We start from the raw sequence: 19,558 nt of genomic DNA, 5'->3' as shown, positions 1-19,558 counted from the left end.
CGGGGCGGGTACAGATGGGGACAATTGCAAGTTCCGTAAACAGATGTGAAGAAGTGTCAATTTCACGTAACGGCATCTTTCCTTCTCCATCTCCACCCTAAATCTCTTCCGCATTTAAACTGATCAAATTTTTAAATAAAAATTAAATAAATTAAATTAATAAAATATTGATTAATTTTATCAAAAATCAAATTAATTATAATTTTTTTAAATATTATAGAAGATTTATTGATTAGTTAAGAATTTATTAATTATTTTTTATTTTAATTTATTTAATTTAATTAAATAAAAAAAATTTAAAATTAAAATCGAATCAAATTAATTTATATAATTAATTTTTTTTAAAAAAATAAAATTTTAAATTCGATCGTCATTTAATTCAACTTTTGTTCATCCTTAATTTTCAGGGTATTCTCATCCTAAATTCCAGCTCAGCTTGAAGATTGGCAATTAAAACGCCTATGAATTAAACTCGTTCGATAGGGACAGCTCACTGTTCACGTGATCTTAGGCGGCTAGGTCGTGCTATCTCACGTGCGGAAGCTGCCAACTTGTCACGTAACGGCATCTTTCCTTCTCATCGCCGACCAGACGGTCATCTTCATCTCCACCCTACATCTCTTCCGCATTCTATAGTCCTCCGATAAATACCCTTACCGGCGCTAAATTTCTCTGATCGTTGTGATCGAGATCGGAAGGGGCGGAAAAGTGAGGCGACCGATGGGCAGCTTCTGCGAGATGAAGCACCTGGTAGAGGTGGAGAAGGGGCAGGAAGCCGTCGATGGCCGGCCCTCCGTTGGACCAGTTTATCGCAGCGCCTTTGCTAAGGACGGCTTCCCTCCGCCCGTCCTTGGTATAGACTCCTGCTGGGACATCTTCCGGTGCGATAACCTTGATATCAGATTCGTTTACGGTCTTATTTCCAAAAAAGAGCACTGTTAAACCTCGATTTAATTTAGCTTGTCTGCTGAGAAATTTCCTGGGAGGAACATGCTTGGGCGTCGAGAAGTCGTGGATGGGAAGGTTGGACGTTCGTTATTTCCAGTCTGTTATTTCTTTTGACATATCATGATTCTTTTCCTCGAATTCGTTTTCAGGCCGGTAAGTATGTCTGGATGACTTATAAGGAAGTGTACGACACTGTGATTAAACTCGGGGCTTCCATCAGGAGTTGCGGGATCGAGCAGGTAAGAGCTATGAGATTGTTACTGTTAGTCTTTGTTCTCGTAGAGTGAATAGTGAGTGATATTCCCAAATGAAGAGGCTTAGTGGCAACTGCAGCATATCTTATCAAAAATACAAACTGATTCCTTGCGTCGTTGTTTGTGATACGCTTTAGACCATTTTAGATTCTTGCTGACGGCCGTCTCACACTTTCATGTTGCCGTTACTTGTCTGGCAATCTACAATAGTTTTGGCAAGTGCCACCCTTAACATTTCAGAAACATAAGTATCTGAGATTGTCACAATTCATTGTTGATTTGAAAGTAAGTATCCTTTGAATTTTAGGTATGTTTCATTGAATGGATAAATTGAAAGATGAACTAGAAGCTAGGGATAAGTGAATGGTGGGATCATTTTTTCCATTATTTCTTGGATGAATGAAGAGGCTAGATTAATATTTGAAAGGGTAAATTTAATCACCCATTCTCAGTAATTTGTCTTGCCCAAAATCAGGTGGAAAGTTTAAAAGTGCAAAAAATTATGCATCCTTCAGTATACATCCATTCAAAGAAACAAATCAAAGAACAATTCTTTCTCATTTCTCCTCTCTGTTTACCCTGTCTTTCCAATATGCCTGTCTTTTTAATTTATCATTCCTCAAAAGAGACAAAGCATCTAGTCTGTTTTCTTTTTTTGATCTTAGATGGAATTGCATGTAAATGAAAGAGATCAATCAAATGGTTGCTAAAAAAATTACCAACCACCCTGAGCTGAGATCTCATTTTTTACACTGCCAATAATTTAGCATTCATGGAAAACACTGTTGACTCCTTTACTTCCAATATTAGCTTTTAAACTCCTTTTAACTTGGAGAATTATTATCTAATGTTCCCATTTTGTTCCAAAGCTATTTCATTTGAGACCCTCTAACAGAGATTGTGCCAACCAACAAGGGAAGTACTACTAATCTTCCTTTTTACCAGATTTTCACATGCGAAGCTTGGTTACCACAATCCAAATCCATAGGTTCTGACTAATTCATCTGCATCTTCATCAAATCTTGAACAAGAGTAACTAATACGTTGTTAGAATCCATGTTTTTTTTTTAAAAAAAAAAATCTATCTCAGTAAGTTACCATAAACTGTTGCAAAATAACCAGAGAGTGTGTTTCATGAGGAGAATGAGTTCAACTAGCGAATGTATATGGTATTTTTTGTGCATTTTCATATGTTGGGCACATGATTTGTGATGGTTTCTGTATGACACTATAAAGTTTATGGCTTTTCTAGATCCCACCTTGTTTGCACAAGACAAATTTGCATTTCTTGAGAAGATATTAATGAACTTTGTCTGTGCTTATAACCTTTTGCATGGTTATGTTGATATATCAATGAAGATGGCTTCACTCTATAACTTTAGCATTGCTCCTTAACAGGGTGATCGTTGTGGTATCTATGGTGCTAACTGCTCTGAGTGGGTTATTAGTATGGAGGTAAAGTGCTGCACAATCTAAGCAAGTCTGGTCTTACAAGTTTAGCTATCTTCTAAAATGCAACTCGATGAGCCTTCAGAGTATTCTAGAAGCATTTTTTTTGTTTGCTTCTTGATCCAGAAAAGCTAGTTTTTAGAATCAATCATGGTTTTATTTATTTGAAAGAAAATTTCATGAGTTGCTTCGAGCTTTTTTTTTTATTTTGTGGAAGTCATTTTTTTAACATCACAGGCTTGTAATGCTCATGGGATTTACTGCGTTCCTTTGTATGATACACTTGGTAAGTATGACTCCTTAACAAATCTCACTTAAGATTCTTAAAGCAACTGTGTCTTAGATCTGATGTGTTGACAAAATCATATTTTATTAGTTGCTTCTCTAATTTGTGCATGTAATAACCCTATTATCTTGTATTGGTCAAAGGTGCTGGTGCTGTAGAATTCATTTTATGCCATGCAGAGGTTCAGATTGCTTTTGTAGAAGAAAAAAAGATTGCAGAGGTATTTTAATTTCATGTTAACTAATGATATCTTTTTGCTTGGCATGATAGCATTTATGAATTTTCTCACTCATGAACCTGAGAATCATTATCTCAATTAGACAGTGGCATTCTCATACCTTGCTAGTGCTTTCTCAAAATGCTATCCTTCATCATAACTAAACTGTATTGTTGCATTGTAACTGCTCTTTGTTTCATGCCAAACTATGTTAATGTTGTATGATTAGTATTTGGAGTCATTGTATGCAACTGTTCTTCTCTATTTTCACTTTTCACCTTACAAATGTGATTCCCATAGTCAATCATTTAATTTCTTCAACACTAGGTAGTTGTTTTTTCTGCCCAGGACACTGACCTACTGCATGAAAACTGAATGCTTTATTAACATGAAATCTACTATGCGATGCCACTAGAACTTACAAAAGTCCTGGTGATCAATTTTTCAGGTGTTGAAAACACTTCATGTTTCATCCCAATTTTTGAAGAGTAAGTTGATTTATTTAACTACTTCCATGACCAAGCTTTGTACTATGCCAATTGGTTATTGTTTATTTACAGCAATTGTCAGCTTTGGTAAAGTCACCTCTGAACAAAGAGAAGTGGTTGAAAAGTCTGGTTTGGCAATATTTGAGTGGGATGAGTTCTTACTCTTGGTAGGTTAATTTCAATTCATTTTGCAGGTTTATTACAGATTGACAGATGATGGGTACTTAATTCCCAAATAATCTCCTAGCTTTGTGATGGTTTATACCTTATATTTAGTGAAAGATTCATTTCCTTTATTTTATGCATCATTCATATTTGGTCAACAAATTCTAAGGACTATCTTATTCTGAGGTTGTGAATGGAGCATAATGTGGTCCAAGCTTGATCGAAACTACCCTTTGGACTATTTTTGGCTCATAAATTCTACATAACTGATGCATAATACAACACATGTTTCTTGGTCATCTGCCTTTGAATATTATATACTGCAGTTTGGCATCACTATGTTATAGCTGTCTTATCAAGTTCCAAAGGGATTTGAATAACGGAAAGAAAAAAAAAATCTCGTGCTTCTAGAGATATAATTCTGCTTTCTACATGCTTCTAGATATATACTTGTGCATTTTCCTGTTTCCTTTTTAGCATTTAATGTATTTAGTGAACACCATTGACTATTCTTAGTCATAAAACAACAGATTATGAAGCATCTAAATGTTTGCAATACTTTTCATTCGATTTGAAAAATTCTCATCGTTCTATGTTATGTGATAGTGACAGTCTCTTAATTTAAGCTGAATCACATTTTTGAGAAAATCTTGTCTATATATGTAAGCTCTATTCTTATCATATCTATAGTTATTTACTAGTATCTTCATCCTTCATAATAGTACTTAACTTTCTTTTACTTATGTGCTACATATAGGGATGTGACAAACAATTTGATCTTCCTACTAAGAAGAAAGATGACGTGTGTACAATTATGTACACCAGTGGTACAACTGGTGATCCCAAGGGCGTACTTATCTCCAACAAGAGCATCATTACTCTTATCTCTGGCATAGATCGATTTCTTCTTTGTGTCAATGAGCAGGTACTGAGCTTTATATTTCTCCCTTGAAGTTTATGATGTAGTTACCTTAGTTTTATCAATCAGCTTTGTTTTTGGTTATCTATTTCTACTTATTATTATTATTAATCTAACACCCCCTTGTTTTGCTTGTTTTTCAATCCTTAAAGTTAACCGAAGATGATATTTATATATCATATCTTCCACTTGCACATATCTTTGACCGGGTGATTGAAGAGATGTTCATTTATCGGGCGGGTTCAATAGGATTTTGGCGTGGGGTAAGTCTTCCAGTTCAAGATTCTATGCCCCAGAAATTAGGTTTCAGTTATATTAAGTTTCCATTGCCGTATTTCAGGATGTCAAATTGTTGGTGGAAGACCTAGGGGAACTAAAGCCAACAATCTTTTGTGCTGTTCCTCGTGTGCTTGATCGCATCTTTACAGGTACTTTTTTTGGTTGAGTGTGTCAATAGCATATTGTGTTTTGAGTTATGAAAATAATTTGAAAATTAAGTTATTTTCTTAATGGTTGGTGATTTCTAGATAATTATATTTTCTACTTTTAAATGTCATTTATGCAGTTCAATTATTCTTAACATTAAATATTTTGGGTTGGAATACATGCACTTGGAAATGTACAATGTTGATGCTAACATTGGCATTCTTTGACTGTGCTAATTAGCCTGTAGCAGACTATATGTCCAAGTCAACTGTCACTGCGCTTCACATGTGGTGCTGCAAATTGCACTAACGTGGTGTATGGATTGTAGATTAGTCTGATCTGTCTTGAGTTAACTATATATTTGGTGGAGTTAATGATTATTTAATTTTGAAACGTCCAGATGGTCCTAAAGTAATGTTTTACTTCCACCTAGCTTCCAGCTGAATTTTGGCCAATTTCACACTCTTGCTTCACTTCTTCCTGATATCAGTTGCTAAAGTTGGATTTAGTTTATGTTTAACTTTACCCATTCAAACTATTAGTTTAACTATTTTGAACCCATCTCAGTATCTTTTAGCTGATGATGTGGGTTAACACTTGAGAGCTTGGTGGGGATTGGACATTAAATCTATACACTATTTACAATGCCAACTGTTTTAAATGTTTATATGCTTTAATTGCACTGTAAGACAAATGATTTTACCATCTTGTAAAGTTATATTGGTTCTCCATGCGAACTCTTGGAATTAAGTATTATTTCAAGCAATGACTATATTGTGAACCTTAAAGTGTAAATGTTTCTATATATCCCAACTTGTTAACAGGGCTACAGACCAAGATTTCCACGGGAGGAATGCTGAAGCAAACATTATTTAACCTCTCTTATCAATAGTAAGTTATGTTTTTCTCATATCCATTACTGAGCAATTTTCTAGTGGAAGCATATTGTAAATCTAATTGGTGATGATCTGTTTTTTTCCTGGTGATTTTTGCATTGACATGGAGTAAACATTTGCAGCAAACTTCATAACATGGCAAGAGGAAGCAGGCATGAAGAGGCAGCTAGAATTTGTGATAGATTGGTATTTAACAAGGTGATTTGAAAGATTAGGATCTTTTGCTATTGTATTTTCCTGAATTTTGATATGTTACTTCTATTATGGTTGTTATGATCTTTACAACTTGTTCAGGTAAAAGATGGACTTGGTGGGAATGTTCGACTCATCCTATCTGGAGCAGCTCCTCTAGCAACACACGTTGAACAATTTCTAAGAGTGGTGACATGTGCACATGTTTTACAAGGATACGGTATATGTGATTAATGCAAAAAATTCACAACAGCAATGTAGATAAATCCACATCTCACTGTTGAAATGAAAGCCATTACTGCTGCAGCAGTAGATAGACCTTGACTCTGCTGAACTTATCTTTACTGAAAAATGTATAGAAGAATGAAGTTTGAAATCAAAGCTACTTGCAGTGTAGTAACTCTGCATGTTTACCATTTCGTAAAATCTTTGAAATAGGGAGTAATTGTTGAACATCTGTGCCATTTTTTTATGCCTTGTGAAAATATTAGATACTGAGTTCATAACTTTGGTGTTAATGTCATTTGCTATTTGATCTTTTTCACCATAAGTTTCTGAATCATTTCCTTTTTAATGCTAGGTCTTACTGAGACGTGTGCTGGGACATTTGTATCATTGCCTAATGACCTTTCAATGCTTGGGACAGTGGGTCCACCGGTCCCAAATGTTGATGTGCGGTTGGAATCTGTCCCCGAGATGAATTATGATGCTCTTTCAGAAGTTCCTCGTGGAGAGATATGCATCAGAGGAGATACGTTATTTGCAGGCTACCACAAAAGAGAGGACCTCACGGAAGAGGTTATGATAGATGGATGGTTTCACACAGGTTTATCTCAGCTTTATAATTTATAGTTGATACAAAAGTTTATTTTAAGCAAGGCTATTTCTTGGCATGGAATAACATTTTACTTCATATCTTGCTGCACTTTAACGTCTTTGAAAATGCATTCTAGAATCAACTAACTGGTTTAATGCAAAAATATTGTTTTAAGTATAATGCTTGGTGGATATTTTTTTTATCTTCAGGTGACATTGGTGAGTGGCAGCCAGATGGAAGTATGAAAATCATTGACCGAAAGAAGAACATTTTTAAACTTTCACAGGGAGAATATGTTGCAGTTGAAAATTTGGAGAACATCTATGGCCTTGTTCATGATATTGATTCGGTATGTATTTTTTTTCATGTACCACTTATTAAGAACAATATTCATTATATCTATATTAATTCCATTCTGCAGTTTAGCATTATACCTTCTTAATTATACATTCTTAAAGATGGAGCTCTTATTCTTTGGTCCTGAAATGTGTAACGATCATGATTTATTATCATTCTCATAGTGCAGTTGGTGTGGAAGTCAAAATTTGTGAATTATCACAATCTTTTACTTGTTATTTTACTCTGGCCGCAAAAGCTTGCTGGTGCTTGAAGATTTCCTGATGCCACGAGTGTTAATATAGACATTACTACAACTCAATGACAACATGTTGATGTTTGAGATCTCTGTGATTGCCAAAACTTTCAGTATTTGATTTTTTAGTTTGCGCTAGTACACTACTAAGATTTGATTCGTATGTAATGATTTATTTAATGGAGCTTCGTACTGCTTCTTGATATTGTTTAGCTCTTGCCTTGTAAATAAAATTTGCTAGGACCAATTAAGTGGAGTTGAAATAACCGATTCCATGTTACAATCTTATTATTCTGTACAGTCCAAATAATTCTTTATGCTGACTGGATCGATGTAAAATGTGCAAGAGAATTATGTGACAAATTTGGAAAATGTAGAACTATAGAAAAGATGGATTAAATATGGTAACCCCTTTTGTGTAAGTTTGATTTCTGCCAATTGCTAACCTGGATTAGTTATTTCAGATATGGATATATGGAAATAGTTTTGAGTATGCTCTGGTCGCCATTGTCAACCCAAATATGCAAGCGCTTGAACATTGGGCTCAAATGAATGGTATTAGTGGAGATTTTGCCTCGCTCTGTCAAAATTCAAAGGCAAAAGAGTACATTTTGGGCGAACTTACAAAGATTGGAAAAGAAAAGAAGGTGATTTGTTTGAACTCGTCTATAATTGACCTGTTAATTTTCAAATGCAATTTGTGATAACCGAGCTCACATTCTTGCAGTTAAAAGGCTTCGAGTTCATTAAAGCTATTCACCTTGATCCAGTTCCATTTGACATGGAACGGGACCTGCTTACCCCAACATACAAAAAGAAGAGGCCACAGCTACTGAAGTATTACGAGGTACAAACTAATTTTCCCACCCTTGGAGCACAAGAAATATGATCTTTTACATATACAAGTTCTCATGTCTTACCTCTAAAAATGATTCAGACTTTTGCCTACTCACTACATTTTCCATTACACATAACATGTTTCGTTTTTGGTGATAATAAAATTTGTTTGTTGGCTTTCAGAGTGTCATCGATGGTTTATACAAAAGCTTGAAGTGAAGCAGTGGATATTCAACCTGCAGTTTATATTAGTGTATGCTTCTTCTTTCACTGGTGTTACTGTAAGGTTCTTCAAGAAAAATATTAAAACCTTTTTTGCATCGAAAGCCATAAATTTATAATATAATGATACAGCTCTTAGTAGAAAATTGCACACATAAATGTACATCCATTTATATTACCTTTAGTGTTTAAAATGTAGCCTCAATCTTAAATTTTTCCTGCAATTAAGTATAATTAACATGCTACCCGAGACTGTATCAATAACTTGATATTCAATTTGGACAACAATGTACCTGCATAAATTCTTAAAACCAACAGTATCAAACTGAAATATTTCATTTCTTAACAAACTTTTAACCCTGATGAAGTCATTTCGTTCAAAGTTGGAATTCTTGTACCTCAACAAAGTTTAAATGTATACACACCATTGAACATTAACTACCTTCGACTGCCATGCCACGCCTGTGATAATTATTTAAAGGCTGTCCTGCACTCTAACCCAGCCCAATTTTTTTTTATTACCTATTATAAAATAAAAATTTATAAAGAAAATTACTATTAAATTTATTATATATTAATTTTTTAATAATTTGTTTTATTTAACCCACCCCTTCTACAACAAAGCCCAACCCATCTCCTTCCTTCCTAAAGACCCATCCATCTCCTTCCTTCCTGGATCCGTAGGTAGTGGCCCATACCAAAAGGCTAATAGTTCTCAACCATGACGTGAATAAAATCATTCATCGAAAAAGCACAGGAACACGCCCTCAAGGAGCTGTCTTTCTCCATCTGTTAAATACAAATTTGGATTGGCTATGTGTCGTCGCCATCAATCCTATTCCATGATTCTTGCGCATGTGCGATAGCTGCTAGGCGAAGCAAGGAAAAAGGAAATAACTGACCATGAAAAGATACAACGTAGAGGGAGGATTTGAAATAGCTCTCTAGCTCTTGGTGCTGGCTTCGCCTAGATGGATTTGAAATGAAGACGACTCAATCCACTGCTCGTCTTAGTTACTGCTAGTACTGTCAGCAATCTGCAGAATATCATGGATCGCAACGGATATACCAGAAGTACTGGCGTCCGAGCTGTTTAATTCCATCATCACGATGTCCTGGCGCGGAGTGGTTTTAGCTGTACAACCACCACGCTGATGTTGTCTTCGCTTTCTCTGGCGACAGCGAGTTGAGCTAATAGAGCAGCCGCCTCGGTGGCAGTGGAGCCGCCCACAGCATCGGGGAACATCCTTGCCATCCGGCCATTGAGGCATTGCCTAGCAATCTTACACGCTGCCTCGTTGGACACCACGTCCCACAAGCCGTCGCTAGCTAATATGAGGAACTCGTCTTTGTCGGTCCTCTCGGTCACAGTCACCTCGGGTTCTGATATCACAAATGGCTTCAGGTAGCAGTCCCCTGCAAGATTGTAATGCTACGGCAAGCCATTCACAAACTAGTAATGAATTACATGAATTTAACTCAAGGAAGACATGTGAACGTCGGAAGAAACCAATAGATCTTGAAGTGGCTAGAACTCCCAAGACTCGATACCCTTCCCAATTGATAACCCTCCCTCCGGCGGCCTCCACTCTTGCCATCTCATCTGGTCTATCAGCCTGCGATGCCCAAGAATAAGAGATTCACACACAGGAAACAATTGTCTTTTTCCAAAGCATTCAAAGTGATAATTAAGAAGATAGGATTGATAAAAGTGAAACTGCTGGTCAATTTTGTTTCAACAACTGAGCAAAAGAAGATTGTAGACATATAAAACATTCACCACCATGATCAATTTTGCAGTTAAACTGCTGATGCCTCTATATTCAAAAACAAACACACATGCTTTATGAAAACTAAACTATGCATATGTAAACGAAGCTAAGCTGTGCAAAGACCATTGCTTTTCCTACTGATTAGATTTTAGTAAGACAAAAATAGCACCATGTACCTTGTGTGAGATAGAGATGAAAGTAATATTAAGACAGTAAATCTCTTCTTAGTGTATTCATGTAACCATTTTGATTTTGTGACTTCTGTTTGAATGAAAAAGATACACAAGTCAGACACTAATTCAACCTGCTCTACTACATGTGTATACATTAAAGTTTTCTAAACTGAGTTCACATAGAAGAAAATCCAAATAGTAGAGAGAGTCTTGCATGAAGCCCCCTTCACGCAACAAGCATTTACGACTAATAACTACTAAAATGGACAGCAAGATGCACATCTTATTCATGTATCTAACTAACGAGAGAGTATATTATTTGAGATACTATACTGACCATGTTCAGTGACAGCCAAGGCTTTTGCAGATCTCTTGTCTGCAGTTAAACCAAATTGAGGACAATGTACATTGAATGAAAAAGTATATCAGTTAATTGAACATCACAAAAAGAAACAAATTAAAAGGTCAAGTGCAACAGCTGTCCAATTTAATCCTCGGAACAAATAGTATAAGGTGCGAGAGCATAGTTCAGCCAATTCAAAGAGAGAGTCATCGACTCTACACATGTATCAGCATGTATCAATAGACAATTCTTACAGACCTGCTCAATTTACATATGGCATACAACAACCAGTACGGCCCAAAGATCCACTTTTTCTTCAATCTCTAACGATGACAAACAACTTTAGTCAAAGGACTTCAATGCATGGTGATATAACATAATAGAAACAGATACCACATGTTTGTTGTCATAACGTATCGAAAGGTATGTCATACACGCAAATGTGGGCAAGAGAAGGGTTCAGCCTTCTGAAGAAGCCAGTTGGACAAGAAAAGAACCACTTCTCTGTTGTTCAGATCAATGCACCATCAAAAAAATCAACCAAAAAAGTTCAAAATTGTCTCTCAAGGTAGCTTAGATTCAAATTAAAAATAATGTGGCTGGTTCTTTGGAATAATTTCATATTGGGTGCCAATTCATCACACTTAACATCATCCAAATCCAGAGCAGCGTGACCTAAATCATAATAAGAAACCTTTTTCTTTTTCATTCACATACCATCTCCCACGATGAACACACGACATCTTGTACAAATGGTTAATATGATATACAGAAGAAGAAAAAATGAAATGTTCATATAACGAGGACCCAGTAAAAAAGGTTGCAGTGCATAGTACTTCTACGGTTTTACCTTGTGGTCGAAGGAGAGGGGAAGTGCAGCACCGCCGCGGCAGAGCACGGCCCTCGAGTCGCCGCAGTTGGCCACCACGATCCGCTTCGTCCCCAGCACAGCCACAACCGCCGTCGACCCCATCGTCCTCTCCGACTCAGCCCGCGCCGTTGCCTCCACCTCGCCGTCCAGCCTTAAGAAACTCGCCGACATGACCTCCCTCCACTGGCCTTCCGCACGGGGCCAGCCCCCGGCCGACACCTCCTCCGCCAGAACCACGTGCAGTCGGTCCCGGCACATCTGTGCCACCCTCGCGCCGCCGTGCCCGTCGTACACCCCGAAGAAGTCGTAGTCAGACGACCCACCTCCCCCGGCAAACGCCGGCACCACCGCGACCGCATCCTCCATCTCACGCCTCCGACCGATCAACGAAACGGCTCCGTGGGACAGGCAAGGAAGCCGGGTCCCCTGCCCTTCCCGAACACGGATCTCCCCGCCGGCGGCCATGATTGCGAAGAGGCCTTCGTCGGCATCTCGATCGGACGTTAACGAAGATTTGCTTCCCTCTTCAGGGGAATCCATGGAGTGCTTGGCCTCGAGGCCTCCAGACCTTGCACGACGGAGTCCGATTCGACGACCACGAGCCGCCGACGGCTTCTTGAGGAGGATGGATACGGCTTCATTTTCTTGGGAGAAGCTCACTTCTCCGCTGGGCTTCGAAGGGGGCTCGTCGGCTCCCGCCATGGTTTAGGGCTCGAAAGCTACCAAACAAGAGAAAGAGAGAAACGAAAGAAGGAACGGCGAGGAAGGCGAAGGGCAGGCCAGACGCGCCGTTTAAAGAATCGGTTAAGAGGAAAAGCGAAGTCGTGGAGAAAGAAGAGCCGTCGGATGCTTCCAACCGCCTCCGATGCGCGCCACCTTCGCGACGCCGAACGCGAGGACCATCATCAAGCGGGGCCGCCCCTGAAGGAGACGTGGACGGTCAAGATGAGGCTCCGCCTCGAACGTGGCCGGGCAGATGGCAGACGATCGGGATTTTGCATTGACCCAAGGTCAGTTCGTTATTTGCACCCGCTTTTTTTTATTCTCAAAAAGCGGGTCGAAGGATGTGTGGCAGACTGGATTTGCGCAACGGCAACGAGAGGAAGACGCGGTGTGAGAGTAGCAGGAGTCTTTCAGTGAGGTTGCGGCGGTGACGTCTTGGAGAGATGGAATGGGTCAACCGAAGTTGACCCAGAAGGACGCGTGGCAAGTTGTCGGGTGCGGCGGATAAACGTTCCTTGATGCGTCGTGTTGCGGCTACCGCTTCACTAAACCAATAGAAATCTGTCAAATAATAAATTTTTATTTTTATTATTTCACTAGTTATCAAAAATCACGTTTATAATGAATGGCACAAAATATTATGGAGTATCTTATGATCCATTGATCAACCGACACTGCCACGTAACTTTTTTTTAAAACCTTTTTTTAATTAAATGACACCTACCGCTATTTTTCTCAAATAATTTTAATTTCTAACTGCAAACCATAAAAAACAATTTGCAGCCTAACTTATTGGAAAAGTTTTTCAGAAAATCTCCTACTAAGATCATCAAATTGACATCTCTCCTGCTTTGAATTTTTTTTAAAACAAAATAAAAATGGCCTTGACAAATGATTTACTTAGCTTGTTCTAATACACAAAATAGTTAAATAAATATTAGAATAAGATCTAATATCACTATCAAATAAGGGTTAAGCCTATAACAAAAATAATTAAAATTGCTAGGCAAATCACATCATCAGATGTGACACCTGTAAAGCATCCAAAACATTATCTGCAACTGTATGTTTCTTCAGACAACCAAAATCCAGCAACTGAGTTTTGAAAGAACAAGTCTGAGAACAAACGCCCTTATGCGTTAAGTTGAGATATAAGATTTACACAGTCACATTACTTGAGCTGGAAAAGAAGGAAAGTTGAGTGAACACATGCAAAAGTAGTATTTAACATAGAGTTTCAGTTGCCATAAGCAGTACTGAAGTGACAGTCGATGACATTCCTGTTCAGAATCTGCAGCACCTTGATGTTGGACTGGCCGACAAATCGAGGCGTCTTGAACTGGTTCAGTGCGGCCCCGAGCTCCAGGTAATGATCCATGATCTTGTGGAACGTTCCTTTGCGCACGATGCGAAGCTCGAGCGGTCCGATGGCACCGACTTTGCGCGAAGAAACATAGCCAGCATCCACAAAGGACAAGTCCAGACAATTGCAGCAGCTGTGAAGGGCGTCCTCGGTCGCATCAGAGCTTAACTCCCAAAAGATCACGTAGTGACCAGGCTCCATAGACGTATCGACATGGCTTGTGAAGTCCACAATTTCAAGCTTTTCCACGGCCAACAGCTTGGCTGCCTCTTCGACTGCCAACTGCAGATCTTTCTCGGTGTTCTTGTCGATGTTGATGCTTAGCACAAGGCTTCTTCTGCATACGAATTGGAGCTCTGGTGTGCTGTTGTGAAAGCCAGCTACCCTTAAGACATCTCCCAATCTGTACCTATAGAGACCTGTCGTAGGATTTGAATATGCTAGTCTCTAAAGCATTCTCATAAGAGAAAGAAGTAAAGCCAAAAGATAAAGATAAATGGATACCTGCAAAATTGGTAAAGACAATTTCATACTCTTTTCCAACTTCAACTTCAGTAAGGCCAACTGGTTCACCTTCTGTATAGTGAATGGTGGCCGCACTGTTCTCTGTCTCCTGCCCTGCTGGCTTCTCCAGAGGGATGAATTCAAAGTAGCCGATATTCGGAAGCACGGCGAAGGTCACAGACTCAGGCGGTAAACTAGGATTCACGTTAGCTCCGATCCAACCTTCGGAAGAGCCATAGTCGGCGCTCATGAGGGGTAGGCTTCCTGCGTAATGCCTCAACTTCTTCAAGTAGGGCTCCATGGAGCCTGTCATAATGCCATAGACGTACTTGGCATTCGGCCAAAGCTCCTGGATCACACCATACCAATTGCTCAACCTCATGCATTTATTGTAGATAGAGTCAGCCAGGTTGGGACTGGGCCTTAAAAGCTTAGAAACAGCTGCACGCATCGATGGAACAGTAATTCTGCTTGATAGAACTCCGCTTCGAATATCTTCACACAGTTCCTCCCACACATCCTCAAATTTCCGGAACGCATGAACTATGCTATGTGCAAATGTGGAGAAGACGAACTGCACTTCGTCGGAGTAGATGAGCCCGCACAGGAGGTGGCAATACAAGGACTGCTGGAAGTCAGAACCAAAGATGACTTCGTCAGGACTGCAACACTGTGATTGGATATCCTTCATGGTACACTTGAACTGCTCGGTTCGGTACACATTGGTGGTAGCTGTGGTGGCAATAACGCCACCTTTAGTTTTCACCTGCTTGCTGCTATAGATGAACTGCAAAGCTTTTCCATTGCCAATTGGGTATTCTCTGCAAATCACTTCTTATATTGAGCATGAAATCTATTTTCTTTTAGAAATTAACTTCTACATAGTGCTAGGTACAAGCACTCACATCTCCTTCTATTTGAAGCCATATCAACATTTATCACATTTCAAAATGTTCTTGAAGATGCAGTAATTTGGAAAGTAATTAAACATGAGATTGAAGCAAAAAAAATGAGGAATAGTTGGTAGTAAACTTTTATACCGTGCCTGGTATCACAAATTTACCAAAACACAAAGATAAACCACGTCGACAGATTTCACATAGAAAGATTTGGAAAGTGATCAGGATTCAGGCATGAGATTGAAGAAGTAGAAAGAGAAGATTAATCGGTGCTTCATACCTGTTCCGGAATGCAAATGAAGTTCGATAGATCTGCATCGTGGACTGAACTAACTCATCAGTGAATGGCAAAAGCTTGGGTTTTCCTTGTGATGTACCAGAACTGCGTGACAAAGAGCGAGTTTCCAGAATTAGATTACTAGGCAAAAAAAAAAAAGGATAAGAGAGCTTCCACCTGAGTGAAAAGGAACGTATAGGCTTCCCAGTGAGAACGGGAGAAGTATCTCCATTGGCTATCCTCTGAATATAAGGATCTAAGTCGCTGTGAGTGACCAGAGGGACACAAGCCTTGAAGCTCTCAGGATCAGTTCTTCCTCTGAGGCCTAGTTTCTGCAAGTACTCTGCTTCACCATTTTGTTCGAGTATTTTTCGAAGAGTCTCCCTCTGGTGTTGTCCAGCATCGTTTGTCAGCTCTTCAAACTCATCGATCACGCTCTCGAGGCTGAAAACTCTCATCTTATCTTACAGTATCAGCGAAGCCTCCTGAAAGTTGCAAGGAAAAACCTCCGAAGTCATTGTGCTGAACTAAATTCAGGGGAAAGAAGAGCATTAAAGGTAGTCAACAAACATGGAAAACACCAACAGATTCTTTAACTAGAATCAAGAATCTCGTTTGATCCGACACCAAGGCAGAGACGGCAGAGAGACAAATCGATGTTCCAACCGACAAACTTTAAGTACTACAGCAGGACGGATGCATACAAAGGGAAAACACAAAATCAAACAAAAACGATAGAAGACGAGCAGTGTTTATCAGGAAAGTGAAGATACAAACTGAGGTCATTTCACTTCTTTAAAATCTACTAGTGAAAAGAAGAGAGATTCGATGGGAGGTAAAATAAATTAGGAAAAGGACGCCAAACATTCCACCCTTTATCTTTTCAGCAACCGAAAGGCGAGATTAAGAATTGGAGGAACGAGACCACGGTAGAAAAGGCATAAAAACAAGAAGCAGAAAAATGGCGGCTTTCGACACCTGTCCCGGACGCCCTCTAAAAAACAAATTCGACCTAACAAGAATCCCGCTGCCAGGACCGCCGCCAACCTTCTTCCCCCTCCCGATCTGCGCTCGAATCCAACAAATAGCAGACAGAGAAAGGATCTCACGACTCCCGGTCCTCAAGCTCGATTTTCAATTCGGTCATAAAAGAAATGGTCGCTAGTAAGTATTACTCAATCTAGAAGCATCAAGATCTCACCTTTGGGTCCCCTTCTGCATGCAATCGCCCCGCTGAGGAACACGGAACCAAGAGGTCGAATTTATAAAGAAGAGGATTAATTAGGTGGCAGAGTCCCCGGACGGATGAAGGAAGAGGACAGCTACCTGCTCTCTTGCAATCGAGTGGGTTGTCGACCGTGAGTCAAGCGACTCCTCAGCCGGCTGCGCTGTTAAGTGCTACTAGTGCTCAGGTTGGACGACCATGGCGGAGGCAGACCCGTCGACGTCAATGCCCTGAGAGCGAGAATGGTGGAACGTAGACACTAACGGAAGTCCGCATGCGACACAGCATGCATAAGTCCTCGCTATTTTAAGCCTCTGGGACCATCCCATTTAGCCTGTCCCGTAGTGACTCGTTGACTCAATATGTTCATAAAAACATGTCTGCCAATCATGGATGCCATCTACATTATTTTTAGTGTGAAAATTTATTAATAATATATATTAAAAATAACAAAATAAATTTTAAAAAAGTATTTATGCAATATTTGTTGAAGAAATTAATTTTGAAGTTAATTTTTTTTCTCTTTGGCTTTGCTAAATGTTATAAAATTATTACTTTACGATTGTTATGGATCTATCTATCTAATCGAGGGAATCTGTCATCCATTAACGTTGATATATACTGAAATTTAATGGTTTTAAATATTGATGTGAAATGCTTTAATTATTAGATAAAATTTATGTGGAAGTTCTTTACGCACGTCATTCAGATCATCAAGAATATCTATATCAATGCTATACATAGATCTTTTTAAACTATTCTTATAATTATAACTAAAAATACTTTTGAAGATAAATACTGCATGCGTTAATGGAACTCACATTCAGAAAGGAAGCCAGTGCTCTCTATCCATACATTCATGCAAATTAAAGCTGTGGCAGCTGAATGAATCACACTGAACAAGCTGCAGTGCAATGCCTTTTTGTAGTGGATTGCAGACATGGAGTAGTAGTGTAGCCTAAAGATCGAGGGAAGGCCAATCAGGTAAATTGGAGATCGAGCTGATAAGATTAGATTAAAAATGCCAATTAATTTTCAGGTTCATGTTTGGTGAGCTTAATAAAACATTATCAGCTAGCAATGCTGACACTGAAAAGGAGGATGATGGTAATGGCAATGGACCTGCAGAATATATATATAATGGTTCTTTTCAGTCACAAAGAAAAAAAGAAGAAGAATAGAGTGGACAACACTGCAACTCCATTACTTGCAAGCTAGAGACTAAAGCAAGAGGTTAGTTGAAAGGTGACAATGAATTAAACGTTGCACACAGTAAGTAATTAAGATAATTGTCCATATATATAGAAATTAAATTAAAGCTAGCTAGGCACCTCACAGAATTATATATCTGTCTATATATGTTGATTAGTCAGTATCAGCCAATTGCAATCGTACACCTCATCATTGTCCTTATCCTTGAATTCAGAATAGATGCATCCTATGCGTAGAATTTGTAGCTATACGGGTTAATGATTATCCCTTTTCTTCTGAAAAAAAAAAGTATGTCAATAACTATATATATATAAAACTATATTTTGTGTTTTATTCAGGTTCATTAATTAAAGTCCCCAAGTATATATGAGACTGTAAGTACATATATAATTAATTTTAATCTACCTCTTAGACACTATTTATATATTAATCGATTGTTCATTTAAACAATAACTAATATATATATATGTATATTTCTCAATAAAATCTTGGTTAGCCTTTCTTAGGGATTTATACTAAGCTTCTCTTGATTGCACAACAGCCTGTAGTCCATTTTGTTATTCCAACTAAAGTTAATTATTTTACTAATAAAATCCACTATTTACTTTTAACGACAATTAAAGAATAGTATATTAGAAATTAAAATTATATTAACTCTTAAATAATTAATTCTAATATATATAGTATCTTAATCTCTTTTATTCTTTAAAACTAAATAAACTTATTTAAAAAACATTTAAAGATTAAACTAACTAATTTAAAATAATAAAGAACTGATCTATGCTATTATATATATTTTCTTCTACTTTCTATATCGCGTATAATATTTTTTTTTAATTATGTCAAGATCGGAATTAATCAAGAGGTAAGATTGAGATCGACCAAGAGCACGTTGTTCATAAGGGACGGAAGTTGTAAGCACTACGTACCACATAAATAATTATTCAATGCATCGAGCTCATTTTTAAACAAGCAAGCAAAATTTTGTCGATTAATTAATTTCCCATATATTGTACTGAAAATTTATATATATTAATCTTTTTGTTTTCAGTGGATGGACGGTACATTACGCATGTGTGTTGGATTAATTGTCATGCCATTACATCCAAGTCTTGTGCGTAGTTACGTATGAATAGATGTACGTACTGGACTCTCCAAGTTAGTTAATTAATTAATTATTGTGATAGACAAATAAAGTGGCGTGGATAGTCACAGCATATGGTGGGTGTGCAGTGAGTGGTCGATTTAATAACTGAGACGTGGAGGGGTTAGTGGATCGGCAAGAAAAGAGTTCCTCATCTTCAGAATGGAATTGGATGGCTTCCAAATGTAACAAAAAATGTTTCATCCAACTTAATTAATACAACAATCAGAGTGGTACAGTTGAAGCGTGATGGATTCATAATTTACAGGTATCAGGATCGAAATTTGGCTGTGATATATTTATTTTTTATTGAATTTTTTCCGAATTAGGATAGAGTCGTTTGG

General features: G+C 38.2%; 3 protein-coding genes across 4 annotated transcripts; 1 reads left to right on the top strand and 2 right to left on the bottom strand.

Annotated features, from left to right (window-relative positions):
- Positions 1–643: 643 nt before the first annotated feature.
- On the top strand, positions 644–8,876 carry LOC141823502 (long chain acyl-CoA synthetase 4-like). Its single transcript, XM_074710789.1, has 19 exons — positions 644–881; positions 960–1,023; positions 1,098–1,187; positions 2,601–2,657; positions 2,889–2,937; positions 3,081–3,157; positions 3,603–3,642; positions 3,715–3,809; positions 4,565–4,732; positions 4,879–4,989; positions 5,067–5,154; positions 5,977–6,043; positions 6,171–6,246; positions 6,343–6,460; positions 6,821–7,066; positions 7,267–7,406; positions 8,114–8,296; positions 8,377–8,496; positions 8,670–8,876. Exons 1-19 carry the CDS (start codon positions 721–723, stop codon positions 8,703–8,705), a joined length of 1,986 nt encoding a protein of 661 aa, XP_074566890.1. The 5' UTR covers positions 644–720; the 3' UTR covers positions 8,706–8,876.
- A 624-nt stretch (positions 8,877–9,500) lies between these two features.
- LOC141824566 (protein phosphatase 2C 51-like) lies at positions 9,501–12,616 on the bottom strand. 2 transcript variants are annotated; one of them, XM_074711874.1, is made up of 4 exons: positions 11,847–12,616; positions 10,991–11,029; positions 10,219–10,324; positions 9,501–10,124 (listed from the first exon to the last, which is right to left on the bottom strand). In XM_074711874.1, the coding sequence occupies exons 1-4, from the start codon at positions 12,567–12,569 to the stop codon at positions 9,814–9,816; spliced, it is 1,179 nt and encodes a 392-aa protein (XP_074567975.1). In that variant the 5' UTR covers positions 12,570–12,616; the 3' UTR covers positions 9,501–9,813. The 2 variants fall into 2 exon arrangements, with proteins under 2 accessions (XP_074567975.1, XP_074567976.1); XM_074711875.1 differs by lacking the exon at positions 10,991–11,029.
- A 1,042-nt stretch (positions 12,617–13,658) lies between these two features.
- LOC141824392 (jasmonoyl--L-amino acid synthetase GH3.5-like) lies at positions 13,659–17,076 on the bottom strand. The gene is made up of 5 exons (XM_074711675.1): positions 16,835–17,076; positions 15,811–16,118; positions 15,637–15,738; positions 14,458–15,278; positions 13,659–14,372 (listed from the first exon to the last, which is right to left on the bottom strand). The coding sequence occupies exons 2-5, from the start codon at positions 16,089–16,091 to the stop codon at positions 13,828–13,830; spliced, it is 1,749 nt and encodes a 582-aa protein (XP_074567776.1). The 5' UTR covers positions 16,092–16,118; positions 16,835–17,076; the 3' UTR covers positions 13,659–13,827.
- Positions 17,077–19,558: the final 2,482 nt, after the last annotated feature.

Source organism: Curcuma longa, chromosome 3 (assembly GCF_044706935.1).
Source record: "Curcuma longa cultivar G26 ecotype Majalengka, Jawa Barat chromosome 3, ITB_CL_G26_1.1, whole genome shotgun sequence".
Taxonomy (NCBI): domain Eukaryota; kingdom Viridiplantae; phylum Streptophyta; class Magnoliopsida; order Zingiberales; family Zingiberaceae; genus Curcuma; species Curcuma longa.
This window is presented reverse-complemented; position numbering and strand designations above follow the sequence as displayed.